The following is a 22,063-nucleotide window of genomic DNA, read 5'->3' as shown; positions in this document are numbered from 1 at the left end:
CAGAAATCGAGACTCATTAGACCAGGCAACATTTTTCCAATCTTCTATTGTCCGATTTTGGTGAGCCTCTGTGAATTTTAGCCTCAATTTCCTGTTCTTAGCTGACAGGAGTGGCACCCGGTGTATCTTCTGCTGCTGTAGCCCATCTGCTTCAAGGTTTGACATGTTGTGTGTTCAGAGATGCTCTTATGCAGACCTCTGTTGTAACGAGTGGTTATATGTAGGGATGCACCGACTGTTGCGTAATCCTAGCGCTGCTGTCTGCGCTTTAAAGTTAATCAAATAACAAAAGATCGCACACTATTCTTGACTAAATAACTTCTGTAACTTTCATAAGTGTAGTGGACCCCATCCGAATGATGACCAAAACTTTACTGATGTTTTATTAAGTTTATTGCGTCCGTTTTCACTCCAAACAAATCACCACAAAAGCTAAACATTACAGAGCACAAGAAGTGCATTAAACTCTCTCTCTCTCCATTGCTTTATCATCAACATACAGCGAATTACTCAAAACACTTATTGCAACTAACAGTTAACAAATACATACAGATCTTATGCCTTTTCGAGGGATGCTTAATAAACGGACAAACTTTAAATCTGCAAAATAACTCTGAAGAACTGCATGCTCTCCTTGTCAGTCCGTAGACGAGAACACCCGTCAAAGTCCCACCTTAGTAAAGGAGATAGTGCAGATCTAATACATATTTAAACTTACAAAAAATATTAAAATGTATACAAAAACAAATTAGAAGATTAATCACAATAAAGTCTGTTACAATAAAGAAGGATTGAAATGCATTTAATTTATACAGTGAAGAATATGCGGTGTTATTTTACATTTGTTTACGTTCTGTACCTGAAAACTATTAAACCTACCTAAAAAGCACTGTTTATTTCATATGTATCTTTGTTCTGTTGTCTTTATGTAAGCCTGATCCAATTAAATGGATCCAATCGATGTTCATTAGAAATTATTTGATGATGCAGCAATAAACCTGCTAGTATATTTTAATGCAGGTGTTTTTGAACTTTGCTTATTTAAAACATGATCAAAATACTATCTATTTTGATGACAAAATTTCAAATAAGAGAGGAAGTGACAAATATCGGTATCTGTATCGGCCAATAATTGTTTGTTAATATCGGTATCGGCCCCAAAAAATCATATCGGTGCATCCCTATGAGTTACTGTTTCTATCAGCTCAAACCAGTCTGGCCATTCTCCTCTGACCTCTGGCATCAACAAGGCATTTTCGCCCACAGAACTGCCGCTCACTGGATATTTTCTTTTTTTCGGACCATTCTCTGTGAACCCTAGAGATGGATGTGCGTGAAAATCCCAGTAGATCATCAGTTTCTGAAATACTTAGACCAGCCTGTCTGGCACCAACAACCAGTCTAGCCATTCTCCTCTGGCATCAACAAGACATTTTCGCCCACAGAACTGCCGCTCACTGGATATTTTCTCTTTTGTGGACCATTCTCTGTGAACCCTAGAGATGGTTATGTGTGAAAATCCCAGTAGATCATCAGTTTCTGAAATACTTACACTAGCCTGTCTGGCACCAACAGCCACAGCTTTGTCAAATTCACTTAAATCACCTTTCTTCCCCATTCTGATGCTCAATTTGAACTTCAGCATATCGTCATGACCATGTCTACGTGTCTAAATGCATTGAGTTGTGGCCATATATAAAATGTGTGTGCATAATATATATATAAAAATGGAGGGGAAACTGCTTAGTGATATTTCATGAGATATTACACCCTATGCAAATATTTGTAACTAGTAAATAGTGTAGATAGTTGTGCAAATTTTAGCATTTAAAGGCGTTGAACAGGAATGCTGATAGTAGTGGGCAGCATCTTGTGTTTGCCTGTTATGTGGTACAGTTTCAACAAATCTTGTGTCTTCTGCCTGCAGCCGAGGGCTCCTCATGCAAAGTGGACTTGACCATAATCCAGAGGAGATTGCCTGTATTACACAAATACCTTAACTCAGACACAGAGAGACAGTTGCAAGCACTTTACGCACTTCAAGCTTTGATAGTAAAACTGGACCAGCCTGCTAGTGAGTAAAACCTTTTACATTCCCACTTAAACTCACACCAAATGCAATACTTGTGTTATATAATGGATGTTTTGTTCTTTATTTTTGATTTATACTTATTTTTATTGATGAACTTCCATATAAAAACGAACTGATAAATAAAGAGAGATTAAACTAATTTTTTTTTTTTTTTTACAGATTTGCTCCGGATGTTCTTTGACTGTTTGTACGATGAGGATGTGATATCTGAAGATGCTTTCTATAAGTGGGAAGTCAGTAAAGACCCCGCAGAACAGCAAGGCAAGGGCGTGGCCCTGAAGTCAGTCACCGCCTTCTTCACGTGGCTGCGCGAGGCAGAGGAGGAGTCGGAGGACAATTGACGAGAGGACAAACGGACACATTTGCCAACTAGTGCTGAAGAGACAATAGTCATTTAAACAATAACTGCATCAAATTAAAATGTAACATAACAAGCAACACATTATGCATCAGGATGGATTGAGTGCAGCAAGATATCGAATGGTACGGTTCACTGACGTGCAGCGACCTTATGATGACTTACAATTGCTGGAGCACTAAAAAAATGTATTATTTATAGAAATGTTGCATTTAAGTTTTTTTCTTTTTTTCTTTTGTTACTTTTTAAGAGGACTTTAATAATACAAACATGCAACAATGAAACAAAACGTAAGTTCAGACTCGTTAATTTATTTTTTTTAAGAACAGCATACACAAATGGGTATTTGACATTTGCAGACAGCCACAACGAGCGGTTATTGGTGGATAGAGAAATAATGTTAATAGTTTTATTAATATAATGACAATAACAATTATTAAACAACTTCTGTGATTTTCAAATTGTTGAAAATTTTTTTTTTTTTTGGGGTTGAGCACAGACGAGACCTGGTCTGCGTTTAGTACTAAAGTGTTTAGTACATGTTTAAGGTTATTATCTCAATAACCATACCAAATGTTCCTCTGCTTTAGCTTGCTCTTTGTGAAACATTTAATCTGGCAGAAACTTGCAGGAACTATGCATTCAGGGGACTGCTGGGATCACACAACGAGAGCTCAGAATGGACGTCAATGAGCAGATGGTGACGTGTACAAAACACTAAGGAGATGTTGCTGAACCTAAAGTGCTTGTTATTCTTCATACTGATAGAGCAAATTTAAAGCTTGTAAATAAATTAAAGACAAAAAAGATTCATAAAAATACAAAACTGGGGTGATGGTGTGCATTTTATACAGTGTTTATACAGGGCTTCGCAAGTTTCGTGTGACAATGGCTCTTATTTAGTCAACAGGTACAGTACCGTTCAAAAGTTTGGGATATAAGATTATTTTAATAATTTTTAAATAAGTCTCTTATGCCACCAAAGTTGCATTGATTTGATCATATAGTAAAAATAGTAAAACTGAAATAGTATTACATTTCTTAATATAACTGTTTTATATATTAATACATTTTAAAATATAATTTATTCTATGTACATGCAAGTAATAAAGGGTCTTTCAAATGTTAATGCTTTACAATAAGGTTTCATTTGTTACAGTAATTCCAGCTGATTTTAACATGTAAAAGGCAAAGAATTGGCTCTTTTTATGGAGTCCAACATTGTCACATAGAATGGTATGTTTTTTCAGAACACCAGTTTCAATGATTTCTGTCAGGTAGTTAGTATTTTATGATTGATATCAAAAAGGTCCCACAGCATCTTTGCAGGTCCATTCAGAAGTTTGGTGCTATTTGTTAAATACACATTTAAAGGGTTAGTTCACCCAAAAATGAAAATTGTCATTTATTACTCACCCTCATGTCGTTCCACACCCGTAAGACCTTCGTTCATCTTCGGAACACAAATTAAGATATTTTTGATAAAATCCTATGGCTCAGTGAGGCCTGCATCGCCAGCAATAACACTCCCTTTTTCAATGCCCAGAAAGCTACTAAAAACATGTTTAAAACAGTTCATATGACTACAGTGGTTCAACTTTAATATTATAAAGCAACGAGAAAAATAACAAAATAGCGACTTTATTCAACAATATCTAGTGATGGGCGATTTCAAAACACTGCTTCTTGAAGCTTCAATGCTTTATGAATCTTTTGTTTTGATTCAGTGGTTCGAGCGCGTATCAAACTGCCAAAGTCACGTGAACTATTGAAGTTTCAAAACACTTAGGGCTTAACAAAGCCTCGTTTACTGAAATCGTGATTTTGGCGCTCTGAACCACTGTTTCGAAACAAATGATTCGTAAAGCTTTGAAGCTTCATGAAGCATCATTTTGAAATCGCCCATCTCTAGATATTGTGGAATAAAGTTGCTATTTTGTTATTTTTGGCGCACAAAAAGTATTCTCGTCGCTTTATAATATTAAGGTTAAACCACTGTATTCACATTAACTGTTTTAAATATGTTTTTAGTGGCTTTCTGGACATTGAAAAAGGGAGTGTTATTGCTGGCGATGCAGGCCTCACTGAGCCATCAGATTTTATCAAAAATATCATAATTTGTGTTCCGAAGATGAACGAAGGTATTACAGGTGTGGAACGACATGAGGGTGAGTAACTAATGACAGAATTTTTATTTTTGGGTGCATTTCGCCACGTTGAAATGTCGTGACTCGGGCTCATTGGCTGCCGCATCTGCAGATAAAATAGTAGCGTAGTGTAGTTTGGTGATGCAAAGAGCAAAAAAAAAAAAAAAAATTGTGTGTATACATTATATATATATATATATATATATATATATATATATGTGTTTATCAACAGAGACAGAGTGAGAATCAGTACCTGTATGGCCGAAGCAGCAGAAAAGGTCTGATGTCAGAAGACAAAGACAAAAAACGAGTGTAAACATTGGTACGGCGTACACGAGGTGAAACAATTTGATAATGGAGAAAATCCTGAGTGACGCCCAAGTTTCTAACTTTTTGTTATAAAAGTAAAGGAATTAATTGTGTAAACAGCTATTCTGTAAACTATCAGTTTAATTAACATAAAACTCATTCTTACCCACGTCGATAGATGGCACTGCATCGTCTAACAATTGTGGTATTGGAAATCACACGAAGGACAGCGATGCTAAGCTTAAAAAAAAAAAAAACTACTTGATGCATTAGGAAAACATCCAAAAGTAAGTTTTATCCACTTAACAGTTCTGTTAAACAAAAGTGCATCTATTTGAGCTGTGATATGAGAATATAAGGTTTTGATTCTTTTGAAAAACAATCTGACAACTTCGTTTTCTCAGTTTTATTTTCAAATATAAAACAGAATCGGAGACTAGCTCTCAATAAATACAGAAATTTGATCAAATGATTAATGTAAAAATAGAGACAAGCTGCACCAGCTTCCCAAACATGAGTGCACACATTGATGGTTGGGATAGAAGCGATTTATGAAAAATGATTGCAGTTCATCATACCAATGAAGGGTTCAGAACTTAAATGTAAAGTGGTATTAACCACAGTCCTTAAACCTTAATGCTGGGAAATGTATTTTTGACATAGTGATTACACTTGAACTAAAAGCATGATGATGTGTGTGGAATCTTTGGGATATTTAGAATATTAGGCACATCTTGGAGAGTCAAAGTTTTCATGTCCATTATACCTGTGAATTATAGTGTCAGAAATGCCACATTTGAGTACAAAAATCTGAAGTAATATCAAGTGAACTGAGGAATATCCTGTGAGATGAAGAAACCTGAACACAGTTTACTACCTATAAATGATGGCACACTGCAAGGGCTAAAAGGTACAACATTTTCCTTGGCTAACCGAACATCACATGTTGCTGTGACAGTGAGAAACAGAACTACAACAACGTCACTTTATGACAGACAAATCACAAGTCCAGTTCAAAACAGAAAAGAAACTGTAAACCTGTTTGCATGCTACCATACGATGAACATTTGTTTGCACAAATGGCAAAGTACTTGTGCTTGTCTTCTTGACATGATGGATTGTCGCCCCCTCCCAGGCCTGTCACAGCTGAATACACAAGAGATTTGTAATCAAGTCACGCCATCATGCTTTAGGGATGAAATCGTTCAACTGTGACGAGAACTATACACAAGTTTGTGGTTTTGAGGAGCAGCAATCCCCAGGACCAAAAGCCACAATGGGTTGAGGAAACCAGTGCAGAGGTGTTAGGGTGTCCTTTCCAAACCAGGCAGCTGTGGGAAAGGCTACGAGTCCTTGAGCATACTGATGTGGGCAAAGATTTTCAGTGCGGGGCCCAGTTTGATGTTCATGGTGCTCATGAGATGATCCTCTTTGAGAAGCATTAAGGCCTGGCCATCGATCTCCTGAGAGCGAAACTCTTCTGCGATCTCTTGGCAGCCTGGCGCAAAAAAAAAAAGAAGAAGATTTTTTAGTGACGTTTAACTAATTTGCAACCCAAAAAGCGACAGAATATGATGGTAGCTACCTGGCAGAGAGCAGATGAATTCATAAACGTCCTCGACGTTCCACTTGGTGGGGTCGCTGGCCAAGAAGTGCTGCGTGAGGAGAGGGAGATCTCTACTGTGATCAAATCTTTCCTTGTTCTGAAGCCTTTGGGTTCCAAAGCTTGAGTTGGACAGTGGCGAAATGGGCTCTTCGTAGCTGGACATATCTGAACACTGGCTGGAATCGCCGAGACATGGATGAGAGGAGTGTGGGGACAACAAAGACGCTCCTCCCATGGCTGTTTGAGCCCTTGGATTCTATGAGAGAACACAAGTGATACAGTTAAGCTCATTTCTCCATAGATAACCCTAATGGGACACTGCAATGAGGGAAAAAAAAGAAAGAAAGAAAAGGGCTTTTCACACTGCACTTAACCCTGGGTTATCGTCGTTCTAAACACCGCTTTTAACCCGGGTAAAGGAACGTTTCACATTTGTAATTTAGAAGCAGGGTTAGCACTGCTTTTTACCCGGGGTTAAGAAACCCTGCTCTGGAGCTTTTGCGGTGTTACCCCTCATTGCGGTGCCAAAGAGCCACGGAAACACTGCGCATTGTACATAAACAGTAAACTCAGCGTTTGAGAGGAAAAATGTCAAATGCTGACAGAAAATGCTACAATTTGAGTGAAGAAAAGACCGTTTCATTCTATCTTTATAGTCCGAAATGTCCATTCACTATAAACTCGATAGTACAGTCGGCAATACGTGGATGCGCAATGCTAGAGCTATGTGAACAGGTCACGTGCTACGTTTATCTAATCAATGACACGGCAAATATGCAAATAAGAACGTTAACTCAGGGTTTAGGAATGTACAATGTGAAACGTCAGCTTATGAATACCCAGGATTAATTGTTAACCCTGGGTAAATTATGAGCAGTGTGAAAAGTGAAGCAAGATAACCCAGGATTCCGTTTGCCCAGGGTTTAGAATCAAGTGTGGAAAGAAAGAAAGAAAGAAAGAAAAGGGAATTACCCGTTTCCTGATATCCGTGCTGCTGTTTTGATGATTGGTGTTGGAGGCTTTCTGTTTCTTTGGGCTGTCTGATGTTGATTTTCTTGGGAAAAGTCCCATTCGCTTTGTGCATCCAACATTATACCTGAAAGAGAAGAAAACAGGTAAACCAACTACTCAATTGAGTGTTGCAACAAAATGCTGAAAAAAAAAAAAAAAAAAAAAAAAAAAAAATCAAAAATAATTTGTGGGCTACAGAAGGATCCACATACCTCTTTGCACACACCGTAGAACAAAACCGCTTGGATCTCTTGAAGTTAAACGCGAAGTCTACATTCCCACAGAATTCACATGACAGCACTGGCTCAGCAATCTGATTATTTAGCTCTGTAAAAGAGTTGACGTTATAGCTGATTGGACAACAGTCTGAGCATCAGTGACCCATCAGGTGTGTGACTAAAGGCTGGAATACACAACACGACTTTTCAAATCTGAACAGATTTTAAAACACTAAGCATCATACACTTGCCAACTTTGTAAATGGTTACAGAGAAAACCGGGCATCCTATACTAAACAACCGAGGATCACACACTACCAAACTTTCAAGTTGATCCAAATGCAACAAGCTCACACAGAAATGTGCCTCGTAGCTAGGAGATGCGTGACAAATGTAAACAATGCGTTCTAAAAATCGACTCATGTTTGATATCCTTCGGCTGGATGGAATCATAGTCTGAAGGTTAAAAAGGAGTCTGCTGTCATATACACTATGCGATTTTCTGTGAAAACTGTCATCTCAAATCTGCAGACTGGCTCTGACTTTCATCAACTTGTCCAGACTGCTAATCAAGCAAAAGTCGCGTAGTGTATTGCTGCATTATTATATCTCATTACCTTGCTGTGAAAGGTCCTCCATCTCAGAGTCTGCATTGTGAGACTGCTTTTGTAGGTCTGAATAAGCCTGATGCTGCTTCTGCTTCTTTAAATTCTCGATCAGCAAGGACGGACGTTCAACCTGGATCGATCCACAAGGTGTTGCATAAAAAACACCATTCACTACACAAGAACATATACTGCATGCTCCAAGTCTGTGGATTTAAGTTAGAACTGTGGTATATTGTCCACTAGAGGGAAGTGTGCCGCTTTTAATAAACAAGGACTTAAAATGGATTCAGTATTTTAAAGCAATAGTTCAGCAAAAAAGTTACTCAAAACCAATGACTTTTTGAAGAATATATTTGTATGCATACTAGTTTAGTATGGCATGAAGGTGAGTAAATGACAAAATTGGCTCTAACACTTAGGTCTGGTTTCACAGACAGGGCTTTAGGCTAAGCTAGGATTAGTTCAATTAGGACATTTAAGTTGTTTTTATAAACGTGCCTTAGAAAACAACATTACTGGTGTGCATTTTGAGACAAAACAATGGCAGTGACATTTTAAGATGTCAGTGCAAATTGCTTTCAGTTAAAACAGCTCAAACATGAATTTTAGTCTGGGACTAGGCTTAAGAAACCAGGGATTAGAGTTGAGTGAAAATGACTAGGAAGTGGGTCAATTTAAGTTGGGCATATTTAAAATACCATGGTTTACTATTGCAACACTAACTGCAGTAACTATAATATTTAGGCTTTTGCAACTTCAGCAGCTTTAGTTGTAGTTTCTATGACAAATAAGTTAGTTTTACAAGTGCCATTTATCTAACCATAATAAATCATATCGTTTCATATATAGTTTAAATACTATTATTTTACTAAGTACAAACTAAAAAAATTATCATAAGAGAAACCAAAACAAGTACAGCAAACATAAACAAGCACACGGGACTGGCTGAAATAAGCAGCACTCACGGGAAAAGGCTCAGCTCCCTCCTGAATCACGAATCCCTCGATAACATGCGTGAGGATCTGGGGCTTTACTACCGCCTGTGGCGGCGGTTTACTCTCGCCATTTTGCGGAGCGCTGCCGGTCACCGTGGGCGCATTGTTCCCACTGCCCGAGGTCATGGCTGGAGGTGAACCCACACCTGACTTCACATTCACTCTGCCTGCTGAACACAAGCACAACAGTATCCATCAGAAACACTAGAATACTGGTAGCAAATCCGAGATATTTCGCGAATCGGTTCTTTAGAACAGCTCATTTCAAAGATCCGATTCATTTATCTTTTTACGTGATTACATCATCGCGTGCTCAGTGACATTTTACCACCGTTTCAAAAGCCATGCGTGTTGTTTAGTTTACAACGTTCTTTACGTTTTAATAACAAGGGTGTTTATAGTAATTTCATAAAAACAGGTCGTTTAAAACATAAATATAATATTCGTATTAAACAATGGTAAAATGAATCTACATTTTATGGATAAGTTTCTGCATGTTTTATTAAAATGCCATTTATTAAAACTCAGTTTCGTCTGTTGATTAAACTATCATACAGTTGCGTAAAAACCTATTTACAGTATCCTTTATCTGTAACATTACTGCTAAAAGTTATTGATTCTTAGAGAATCGTTTAGAACGGTTTTTGAACTGGTGTTCTGACGATTCACGGAAAAGACCCGAATAAAAAAAACGATTCATTCACGCTATTCCATAACACTCTCATAGGTCTCCTAGTGTTTTCATAAAACGTATGAAATATCAGAGATCAGGCACACTGTATCAAGATTATACATGTTAAATTTATAAACTACTCTCGCATTATCAGCTCACAGGTAACGTTAATTGTGTTATACTGGACTATATGTATGCATGTGAAAAAAACATTCACGCCACCTGCAACCACTTGCTTATTTCTAACTGACCTGTAATGTCCGGTTAAAGCACACAACAAAACTGATTTATGAAGAGCTATGAGTCTATTACCACTATATAAAAAAAATACCCTGGTCAAAGTCAAAGTTCTTAGCACTACCCGTTTTGAAAAACTGCCAAATTTACGCCTGTACTGTAGCAGCATTACTCCCATGCTTCCTCGAGACGGTTCAAAACACTCGCATGCAAACAACACTTCGGCATCTAAAAGACCCGTCGCACCCCTCCGTCCCAGGACAAGTAGCGAGCAACTCTGTAACTTTATATCCTGAAATTTTGGCAGGGTTTCACACTGCAGACAAACACTCACGCACAGGCGTCCTGGTAATTGTCAACAGCACACGCCTTTGTTCCGCTCACGCACTCTTTACTTACACTTTCAAGCGCCAAAACAGGAAAACACTGAAGTGAATTTAGCATTCCAACGCTTCCGAGTACACTTCCATAATCCACTGGTGTTATATACAAAGCAGTACAACAAATGATCCGACCCAAACTTTCTTGTGTGCGTGGATTTGTTTGTTCTAACCGATTCCCTCAGTGTGAGCAGCGGGGCCGCACTCTCTAATCCTCTTTGTATGGGGGAACTGAATAGGAAACATTGCGCAGCTCCGATTGGTCCCTCACGCTTGGAATTAGGTCCAATAGCAGGTCGTATTAAGCACAGAGGCGTTCCGTGATTGGTTAAAACTCGTGAGCGGCTCCATGACAGGCGCACGTAGGCAGAGAAAGAGCATCTACTGCTCCTTAGCTATCTTTGGAATTGCATACTACCATACTACTATTTTAGCAGCATGGAATGCCACATTGCAGTACGCTCGACTTAACTGACTCATTTCTAGTGTGATGAATGAACAAGAAGCAATATCTAGATTTTTTTTTTTTTTTAATTTTTATATCTTTCTTGAATCGTTATTTCAGTGGACTTTAAAAAGTTTTGACATTTTTACATAAAATAAGATTGAAAATGGAAAAACGACCACATTCATTTCTCGTTAAATATGAGGTCATTGACAAAGTGTACCATACTACTGTTTCTTAGTTGGCTATATACAGTGAAGACAAGCCAACTTTATTCTAGTGCTTTGTACGATACAAATTGTTTCAAAGCAGCTTCTCAGTAATAAACAGAAAAATAACAATCAATGAACTTCAACAAATATAAGACAAATTGAAGTGATACTAGAATCCCAATGATTTAGCTAGGTCTAGATCAAATTCTGCATTCAATTATTTGTTGTAAACTATGGAGGTTGTAAACTATGGAAGCCCGTTTCCGCCACTAAATAAAAAAATTAAAACAGTAATTGCGACTTTATATCTTTAAATCGACTTTTTTTTCTCACAATTCTGACTTTTTTCTCACAATTGCGTGATATAAAGTCACAATTCTGACATATAAACTCGTCAGAATTGTGAGATATAAAGTTTCACAAAATTGTGAGTTTATAACTCGCAATTGTGAGAAAAAAAGTCAGAATTGTGACGTTATATCACGCAATTCCGAGTTTATATCTCAGAATTCTGACTTCATAACTAACAATTGTGAGAAAAAAAATCAGAATTGTGACTTTATATAACGCAATTCCGAGTTTATATCTCAGAATTCTGACTTCATAACTAACAATTGTGAGAAAAAAAATCAGAATTGTGACTTTATATAACGCAATTGCGAGTTTATATATCAGAATTCTGACTTTATAACTCACAATTGTGAGAAAAAGTCAGAATTGTGACTATATCATGCAATTGTGAGAAAAAAAGTCAGAACTGCGAGGAAAAAAGTCAGAATTGTGACTATATCACGCAATTGCCAGTTTATATCTCAGAATTCTGACTTTTTTCCTCAAAATTGCGAGCTATAAAGTCAGAATTGCAAGAAAAAAAGTCAGAATTCTGACTTTATATCACGCAATTGCGAGTTTATAAGTAATTCTTACTTTATAACTCACAATTCTGAGAAAAAAAAGTCAGTTTTTAATTACCAATTACCGTTTTTATTTTATTTTTTATTTAGTGGCAGAAACAGGCTTCCATAGTAAACCTATACCAATTCTTTGTACACTCAAAATAATTTTATACTAATAACTTTGACCAACCAGAATTCCATGTATTTATAGGACAATACTGCACGCTCCAGTCTGCACAAATTAAAATTGACTCAATCAAACATTAGTCCTGTGGTAATCAGTTAAACCATGCAAGCCCATCCACAGAAAAAATGTGTTTGTCTTCATAATGTTAGTCAAATTCTGAAAATTTTCTTCCCCTCTGGAACAGCGTTCCTTCTCTGATGACATCAGTCTGCTGCAAGGGATTGTAAAGAGGTGTGCTAAAATCAAGCCCCGTCCTCTATTTTTTCTCATTCAATATTCAGTTTCACTCGGAAATACTTCACAACACTGAAGTCGGTCAAAACTTCCAGTTCACATGGACTTCAAAGAGTTTTACACTGTTTTATGAAAAAAAAAAAAACCGGCAGACTGTTTTTTCTTTGTACAAGCAGACTGTATAAGAAATACTGTTATAAAACACCCTCTTGTGAATTACTCATCAGAAAATAAAATTTCAAATAGTCTCTAAAACTAATTAATCTACACTATTATTTATCTTCAGTACAACTGGGAATAACTATTTTTAACTTGTTTGTCAAACTCTACCCTGCATTAGCTGCAAGATTATCTCATATTGAGAGCAGACACAAATGTTTCGATAAGAGGGTCTTGGGTTCCTCAGGGACAAAGGGAGATCCAGGGTAACACAGGGGCATGTATAGTGAGTCTATCGCTCGTAAGATATACAACACCACTCATGTGCCACACTCAGCAGCTGGGAGTCGAAACACAATGGAGTCTAAGTATCATAAACTAAACCCAAGCTCGTCTCGCACTGCAATGCCAACGTCTGGAGCAATTACATCAATTGCAAGCTACTGAAACATAATAATTAATCAGGCGTAACCACAGTGATTTTGTTGTTTGCTCTAAAAAGAAGAGTTACTTTGATCTGAACTTGAACTTACTCAGTTGTATGAGACTCACCTCTATGCTAGCATGGAAATACCTGATTAAAGTGTGTAATCCCACACATGAAAAACCACTAAATGTGCTTCATCTAAAACAAAAATACACTTTAAAACTTTTATGAATGCACCATGATATTTATCAAGCAAAATTATCAGCATGATACAACATGTTATAAAAACATGACATGATTTATGATTCAAATGCTCTGACGCCGCAAGCCATTTACGTTCATAAAAGAGCAGTTTATCATCATTCATAATTTAACGTCTGAGAGGTTAGGCCTCCAACACACCTGCCAGACAGCCAGAGTGCATCCACCTTTATTCCCACGTCCCACTGAGAACAACAGAGTTCAGACCCTTGCCCCTAATTATAGCAGAAGCTGCCTGTCACACTCTCGCAAGTGCTTTGACTGGACAATAGACACTGGGGGTGTGACAGATCTACTCTTCCGCTTGAGGGGAAAGCTCACGTTGTTGGCCTTTGTGTTTTTGTGACTGGCAAACCTACAGATGGTGGTGACGTAGTAGCCACTCTGCGTCTGGCTAGACCAAGATTTTGCAGTCAGTATAGCTGGATGTGACCAAAATAGTTTTAATATTCCATGTCTTTTTTCAATATTTTTTTAATTGTTCAATAATAAATTGTGTTTGACAGTGTGATATCTTTGTAATGTGTAAATCTATAATAAAGTGTTTAAGATGACAATATTTAATGGTTGATGTGACATTTCCGTTTCAGAGAAACACACAGTATGTAATCAGCTACACTATAGTATATAGATTCACTACAGTGTATAACTACATAACATCTATATGATCGGTATTTTTAATCAAGCTTTTAACTGCTGGTTATTTTTGAAATTTTCACTTCAAATCAAGCAAAATTTAATATGATAATAAATAAATTATTATAAATCAACTGTGATACATTTTTGATATGTAAATCTAATAATATGCAAATCTAAAATAATTACACTACTTGTGTTTTGTTGATGTACCATCCCATAATGATCATAATGGAACGTGCTTAGTAGCCCACCCACTGCTGCTATGGTTACCTGTCTGTATATCACATTCAGCAACTTATGTGGTTGCTGAAATGTTTAAAAATGCTTGTTAAACATATATTTTTATATACATAAAAGTAAATATTTCTTATTCTACACATTGAATAAATATATGAATCCAAATTACTGATTATGTTGAGTGCATTTGATTGTTAGGATAAGAACAGGGAGACAAATTTATATTTGTGTAAATCAAAACACAAGCAATGCTTGCAGATATTGCTAAATTCAAAATTGCAACCTTTACCCTTTTTGAACCAACAAACTAAATAAATGAAAGTCATGGAAATAAAACAAATACATAATAAAATAATCAGTACCTTCTGTGTTTTCTGTGACTTTACTTTGATGAGATTGTTTGACTGATTGGGATTGCTCTGTTTGGGTTGGCTCTTGCGTTGGTATGGATAGCAGCTGTGGTTCGAGAGGAACAGGGTTGTCCTTATCTGACACATCCTGTGTGGCTACTTCCAGCTGGAATTAACGTCAGAACAGGACAAGGTCAGAATAGGAAGGAATAAGTGAAATTAGGATACATTGAAACAAAGAAGCAAGCCAATACATGACGTTCAATCCACTTACATGAGTTTGAACTGGCTGGATCTGGACATTAACTGCAGTAAGCTGTAGAGGTGCTGTTTTGCTGTGGCTCAGCATGGGCGGCTGTCCATTCTGGGCAAGTGCCTGCTGACTCACAGTGGTGGAATGGAAAATGGTGGCTTGTTGGCAGGTAACAGGCACTTTGGGCAGCAAAGGGATAGGGCACTGCTGAGGCTGAGCTGGCAGGGCAGGCTGAATGGCTACAGCTTGCACTGTGTGAGGATGAATGGTGGCAGCTTCTAAGAGCTGAGCTTGACCTCTCTGCAGTATCTGAGGCTGCTGCTGTATCACAAACTGATGCTTGTGCTGCTGGAGCAGCTGATGGGTCTGAATTTGGGTATATGCTGGAATAGATATAACAAAAGACAACTATATTTAATGATTAATGTGACTCATTTCAGGTTCAGAGAAACAACAGAGTATGATAAATCAGCTAAACTATAGTACATAGATACATATAGTGCATGATAGATAACTACGTAGAAAAAATAATATCTGATATGCGGATATTGTACTTTTCCATTGTACTTTTAATCGAGCTTTTAACAGCAGCTGTTAGTTGTTGTGCATAAGAAAGTTTGTGTTTGTGTGTGTATATATATATATATATATATATATATATATATACATATAACTGATTTACCATACTAAAAGCATGTATATAATACATTTACGCCTTGTGAAAATTATGTAAAATAATATCTCACTGGAAGATTTTATTTTAGACTATATCACTACATACTGAATGTGATGCTTGTGAGATTCCCTGAGGGGCTTTTCATTGTTCTATCAGGTTTGTATTGCTGACTTGAGGTTAATGGGTTCATTTGGCTGAGTTCAGCTTTCTGATCTGGAATGTCAACGGTAAGGTTTATAAAGCATAGCTCTACTCATCCATTCGTGAAGCGCCATATGACCTTGATGAATCAGATGGCTCCAAGTAACCTTCAGTTAGACACACTCTGACAGCCTGTGCTGTGGTAACTCCAAGGAATGCCAGCCTAATTTGTGCAGGACTTTTAAATGTGCTATGAGTCATTTTACAATGTTCATACTTTCTGGTCTATTAGGCTGAACAATGAAGGACAGTTGTTTTGGACTCTTTGTCCTAATTTGTAGAACGTTACTTGGACTTAGGGTTAGTTCACCCAAAAATGAAAATTACGTCATTTACTCACCCTTGTGTTGTTCCACACCCACAAGACCTTCGTTCATCTTTGGAACACAAATTAAGATACTTTTGATAAAATCTGATGGCTCAGTGAGGCCTGCATTGCCAGCAAGATCATTTCCTTTTTCAATATCCAGAAAGCTAATAAAGACATATATAAAACAGTTTATGAGAGTACAGTGGTTCAACCCTATTATTATTAAACAACGAGAATACTTTTAGCAAAAGATTCGAAGCTTCATGAAGCAGTGTTTTGAAATCGCCCATCACTAGTTATTGTTGAATAAAGTCATTATTTTGTTTTTTTGGTGCACAAAAAGTATTCTCGTCACTTTGTAATATTGAGGTTGAACCACTGTACTCACATGAACTGTTTTAAATGTTTTTAGTACCTTTCTGGGAATTGAAAAAGGAAATGATCTTGCTGGCAATGCAGGCCTCACTGAGCCATCGGATTTTATCAAAATGGTCTTGATGTCAAATTCCTCCAAGAAAACAAAGAGAGAGTGTTAAGAGGTTGTAGGAGTCTGTTTTTCATCGTTTATGTGGTGTTTTGTAGTGTCAAAATGAACACAATATTAGATAGTGTGCCATATTGAAACACCCTCCCCCGACAGCCTGCTAAGTTCAAAGCATTCATAGAATAGCAACAACAGATGCAGGGCCTTCTTTGAGCATTGAAGACCACATTCTGGTTCAAGTTCCACCCATGTTGATAAATAATTAACTGCTGCCCTTTCTCAGCACAGTTTAATATGACAAAAAAAGAAACGTCTGCAAAACCTCCTGGCCTTTGAGGGATAAGTGCTAAAGGATATCATTTACCCAGCCTCAATACTGAGTGCTACTTCAAACACGTGTATAAAAAAAATAAAAAATCCATTTATGTCTGTACTGTCATATACAGTATCGAAATCAAAGTATTGTGGAACATGATGACCAAACTCACATAGTATTTTCCTTAACTTTTTGCATTCCACTGCTCTGCTTTTCCCTTGTTTTTTTAATGTAAACATCTACAAGACTGACATGTTTGACTGTTCCACTCATGTCTCATTTCTTTTGCAGCTTCTCACTCTTGACAAAGCATTCTTAAAATGCACCGTTCAACTTCTAAAAAAAATTCTAGACCTTGCGTTTTTTCATTCCAATGCCCCACGTTGCATTCTTTCGTTGAAACGAAGTTCATTGATAAGGGAAGAAGGAAGTGGGAACCGGAAAATTTTTAACGCAATTTTAATTAAAAAAAAACCAACAACAACAAAAAGAAAGTAAAGCGGCAGCCCCTCATGGACGACTTCTGCATGAACTAAAACATACACAACATAAAGTCCCTTCTCTCTTATACTTCGCTGTCGTCACTCCTCCTTTTATCCGAACCACTGATTCGAAACAAAAGATTCGTAAAGCTTCGAGGCTTCATGAAGGAGTGTTTTGAAATCGCCCATCACTAGATATTGTTGAAAAGCCGTTATTTTGTTTTTTGGCCGCACAAAATGTATTCTCGTCGCTTTATAATATTAAAGTAGAACCACTGTACTCACATGAACTGTTTTAAATAAGAATTGAAACGAAATAAAATTCTCAAGATGCATTTCACTGCACACTGCATATTTAAACACAAGAACACATTCTGTGCGAACTTGATAAGCCTCTTAAAATAACTGCCAAAGTGGCTTGATGCAACACGCCACAACAATAAAAAATGTCAGTCTAGAGCAGGGCTCCTAGAATCCAAACACTGATCAAACTGACCTACCTGTAATTTTCAAGTAATCCTGAAGACCTTGATTAACTTGCTAGGGTGGCTTTGATTAGGGTTGGAGCAAAACTCTGTGGGGCAGTGGCCCTCTATGGCCAGATTTGAGGAACCCTGGTCTAGAGCATTCCTATATAACAGTTTGAAGAAAAAAAAAAACGTATGTGTTTTTCTCTGACTGGCTATTGATTACAGTCCCAAAGTAAAGGGGGTGGAGTTTCTTTGCTCATGTACAGACGTTATTGGTCTCTGAAGGAAAAGCTCTCCTAACTATTGTTCATTTCAGCTGATTAAAGAATCTGTTAGCCCACAATCTCAACCTTGATTAAAACAATTCATGGAGGCCCAACACTTCAGTTCTGCAGTGGTCACTCCAAGAAAGGTATGGTCTTAGGTTTCTCTCCAGTCGTGGTCCAAATACTTTGAGTTTCATGCTCCTGGCTATGTACTTCTCTTGTCTAATGAATTCCTTATGAAGAAAACACGGCCAGTGCGAGAGCGAGCCATTCAACACACCATTTCCATTTACCAATTGGTCTCTTCATAGACTTTTCCTCTCTAAATATAGTATATCCACCAAGATTTACCATAATAACAGGTCTTCATTTAGAAGCTACTGGAACTGGACAAATGTTTAAACAGAGCTGAATTCACTTATCATACTGCTATTTGTAGGTTCACGAAACTCTGTTAAGCAATGAGTGTGTAAAGAAAAACATACTGATGGATGGTGTTGCCAGTAAGTACTGACCCTTCTCACTGCTCCAGTGGTTTCTTTGGCTTCGTCTCTAGCTGTTCTTTGTATATATTGATGCTTGAACCCTCTCTGTCAAGCTTTCATGAAAGGAAATGGTCAGGACTTTACCACATACATAGAAACCCACACCCACAAATAACACATTAGCCCACTTGTGGTTTCCATTTGTATCGGATTGTAGTGGTCTACTGAAGGCTTGGCTTGTCCTGAGTGTGGCTTGTTGCTATTAATATGAATGTGACGGATGATGTGTTATGAGATTAATGGGCAAGAAATGGAAAAGTCTTTCTTAGGGGCAGTTTACACAGGACATATTCTTGTGTTCAATAAAGCGAATGAAACGGAGCACAGTAGTTTTTTAAGATGCCTTTTTATAGGTGTAACTGGTTTTAAATTTGGCATGCTGAACGCTTTTTTGCTTTCCATTGCGCTGCTTTTCCATTGTTTTTCTATGTAAGCATCATGCGGCAAATGTGTTTGAATTTGAATTTAGGCATCAAAACATAAATATATAGTATGAATTATGAAACACATATTAGTGTTTTTATAGATTAACTTAAAGGGATAGTTCACCCAAAATCATTTACTTGCCCTCTTGTACTTGATTCTTTGTTCTGCTGTACACAAAGGAAGATATTTGGAAGAATGTTAACCTGTTAATGCATGTTAAAGCTGATAAATAAAAAAAAAAACAACAACTCTCTAATACCTAACTGATATGGCACCAATATGTCGTGTATCCATAGGTATAATGACTCAATAATTGCTTAACATTGACATATAACATACAGTACTGAGAATTCAGTTCAGTATCGTAAATAAATAAATTGCTGATGTACATTACTAAATGAATGGCAGATATACAGGGACCACTTTACCAGCATCTCACTTTACTAGCATGTGGGGCAGATTGTGTCATCGAACCAAAAAGGCTGTACATCTGTCTCAGTGATAAAGGATATCCTTTCAGAGAAGCTGGGCTTTGGAGGGGACAAACAAATAGAGAACCCCAACAACTACAAATGCACACTAAGTAGGTGTGCTATCGTGAAACACTGCTGCCCAGTGTGCACCTCAGGACCGCTGCCACAGCAATCCGACACCCTGTTTAATGCTCAAGGCCAGATGTCCCTCTCACTTCAGCTTTTCTTGTTGTTTTCACTCCTCCATTAGTGAGACAATCGAGATGGTACACTTTCACTGAATCCTCCCCTCGCTGCTTCATGTTAAGACCAGTGTTATTTTAGTATCACTGAGATATAATTACAGTTTTTATTAATATTTTGGATTAGTTTTTATAATTTCTGTTTTCAAATTTTAAGTGTTTTTGTCATTTTTATTAAAATTTAAAATGTTAAAATATAAATGTCTATATAGTTTTGTCATTTTATTTTAGTTTTAGCTATTTTAGTATATCAAGTTAAAGTAAATGATAATTAGAAATGTTGCCTTCCTTAGCAACTAGCTGAAATAAAATAAGTTTGTTTATTAGGTTAAGTTTATGTCATTTCAAGTAACAAAAATGTTTTTATGAGTTCAGTTGTAGCTAACTATAATAGCCCTGGTTAAGACACAGGGTTAAGACCAGGAAAAGCACACAGCAACCGGAAGTGATGGCCTACCTGTGCTGATGAGAGGATGGCCCGCCACTGAGGTCACATTGGGACACACGTTCAGCTCCCGTGTTGTGAGGTCACTGGTTTTGTCATTTTTTCCCACAGTCTCTGAGGATGTTTCTGCAGGACTGCCCTTTGCAGCAGCTCCCTGAGAGTTTGGCTCCGCTCCAGGACTCTTCAGTCGGGCCACTGGCTGGCTAGTCAAAGAAATCTGCGCTGACGCCCCAGGGGACTGTTTCACATTTAGGCTCTGTAACTGAGACTGAGAGAGGGAGGAAGTGAGCACACCCTGCTGGCCACGAAGAGCCAAGTTCTGCACCTAAGCGGAGAGAGATAAAAGTGATTTTGGTGTGGCAACCAAAAAACATGATATATTAGTATAGATGTACTGTAAGACAGGCTGGTGTATGTTAGGGTTACCTGTCCACTGATGGGCGGCGTATTGATGGACAGAGCAGTAGCTTCTGGCTGAACTGCTGTGACTGAGGCAGTTGGGGTGAAGATAAGCTGGGGGGACAAAGGAACAGCTCGTCCTAGGCTCCTAGCTACTTGCACAAGATTAGTTTGCTGTGCCTGGAAATCATACCAAAATGGTTGCTTTATCTGAATGTATGAGTCACATTTATATAACAAATACTAGGCTATCAAATTTGACATCAGAGAGAGCACTTGAGCCATTTCAGCTGTTATAGTGCTGAAAGGGCTTCATTTTTCAAATTCTGGCAGATCTCAAACAGCTCATTTACTGCTAATCAGTTCCCAGCCAAAAACTGTTTTAGAGAAAATAGTTGATGTGCCAGTGAAAACATTTTTGGTCACCATGCTGTATTATATTGGGTTTTTTGAAAGAGCTGCAGCTGTGCCACATTTAAAATCCAAGGCCAAATGAAAAAGATGCTGTAAGATGGCAAGTATGAATGCAACACACACACACACACACAATGCCAAAATGGCAATTATTTTTTCCATTTCAAGAAAAATACTATTTATTCATGAGGAAATCTTGGAGAAGAATGTCCAGTAGCTGTGGATTTGACTGTGTTTATAACCAACACCACAGTGCCATTAGGGAACCAAAATGATCCATATTTACAGTATAAAATTTGAAATGGGACCACTTCACAATTCTACACAAAAACAAATTGTGTGCTTACTTAATTAACAAACAAATAAACTAACATTAAACACTGCCAATTTATTAATATATTACAGGTGTCTCTTCTATTCTATTCAAAATGTTTTAGACAAAACATCTTCTTTTCTTGGAAACACTGCTCAAATTGGTGATTTTAGTTTTCCCCAGTGTTCTTAATATCACTTAACATCCTTTTACAGTATTCCTTTAGCTAGCTTCTTAATGACGTCATCCTCTAGGAAAATACATCATATTGGTGCAATACAATAAAATTAAACACTGGGTTATGTTTGATAAAATAAAATGGGTTATGTTTAATCTGTGCTCATTATAATAAGCATTATGTAAAAACATTAGGTATGTCTTTATTTAGAAAGTACATTTGTGGTTGCGCGTGTGTAAGAGGATTTACCATCTGAGCTCGTAAATACATCTGTGCTTGGCTGGCGGTGAGCGTGGGTGTGGAGGAGCTTCCCAGCAGAACGGCCTGTTGGGCAATGCAGACTGGAACAGAGTTCCCACTCTGGGCTCGACTGATAAAATGAGCTGCCGCTGGGGATGTGGCCAGGTTTATCTGTTTTAACAAGGAAAAATCTTAACAACATGTGATTTTTATTTTCTGAAAGCTGTGCTGTCCAAATAATAAACCATA

At 37.5% G+C, this 22,063-nt stretch overlaps 2 protein-coding genes across 25 annotated transcripts in view; one reads left to right on the top strand and one right to left on the bottom strand.

Moving 5' to 3' along the window:
- The window catches only part of eif4g3b (eukaryotic translation initiation factor 4 gamma, 3b), a 47,768-nt gene extending 44,492 nt beyond the window's left edge, over window positions 1-3,276 (top strand). For all 18 annotated transcript variants that reach the window (XM_051879458.1, XM_051879449.1, XM_051879459.1 and 15 more), the window contains 2 exons: window positions 1,928-2,074; window positions 2,252-3,276. In XM_051879458.1, coding sequence (XP_051735418.1) covers window positions 1,928-2,074; window positions 2,252-2,433 — 329 coding nt within the window. In that variant the 3' untranslated portion in view covers window positions 2,434-3,276. The remainder of the gene's footprint in view (window positions 1-1,927; window positions 2,075-2,251) is intronic.
- A 2,021-nt stretch (window positions 3,277-5,297) lies between these two features.
- phc2a (polyhomeotic homolog 2a (Drosophila)) overlaps window positions 5,298-22,063 on the bottom strand; it is a 39,531-nt gene continuing 22,765 nt past the window's right edge. For 2 of the 7 annotated variants that reach the window (XM_051879625.1, XM_051879628.1), the window contains 11 exons: window positions 21,824-21,985; window positions 20,697-20,849; window positions 20,283-20,595; window positions 14,956-15,317; window positions 14,694-14,847; window positions 9,315-9,514; window positions 8,359-8,479; window positions 7,736-7,850; window positions 7,485-7,608; window positions 6,492-6,768; window positions 5,298-6,404 (listed from right to left, as the gene is read on the bottom strand). In XM_051879625.1, coding sequence (XP_051735585.1) covers window positions 6,250-6,404; window positions 6,492-6,768; window positions 7,485-7,608; window positions 7,736-7,850; window positions 8,359-8,479; window positions 9,315-9,514; window positions 14,694-14,847; window positions 14,956-15,317; window positions 20,283-20,595; window positions 20,697-20,849; window positions 21,824-21,985 — 2,136 coding nt within the window. In that variant the 3' untranslated portion in view covers window positions 5,298-6,249. Of the gene's footprint in view, window positions 6,405-6,491; window positions 6,769-7,484; window positions 7,609-7,735; window positions 7,851-8,358; window positions 8,480-9,314; window positions 9,515-10,653; window positions 10,958-14,693; window positions 14,848-14,955; window positions 15,318-16,151; window positions 16,168-20,282; window positions 20,596-20,696; window positions 20,850-21,823; window positions 21,986-22,063 lie in introns of those variants that run through there. The other 5 variants (XM_051879626.1, XM_051879627.1, XM_051879629.1 and 2 more) reach the window with 5 other exon arrangements.

The sequence above is a fragment of the Ctenopharyngodon idella genome, chromosome 22 (genome assembly GCF_019924925.1).
Source record: "Ctenopharyngodon idella isolate HZGC_01 chromosome 22, HZGC01, whole genome shotgun sequence".
NCBI lineage: Eukaryota > Metazoa > Chordata > Actinopteri > Cypriniformes > Xenocyprididae > Ctenopharyngodon > Ctenopharyngodon idella.
Note: the sequence above shows the minus strand (reverse complement) of the source record. Positions and strands in the feature narration are given on the sequence as shown.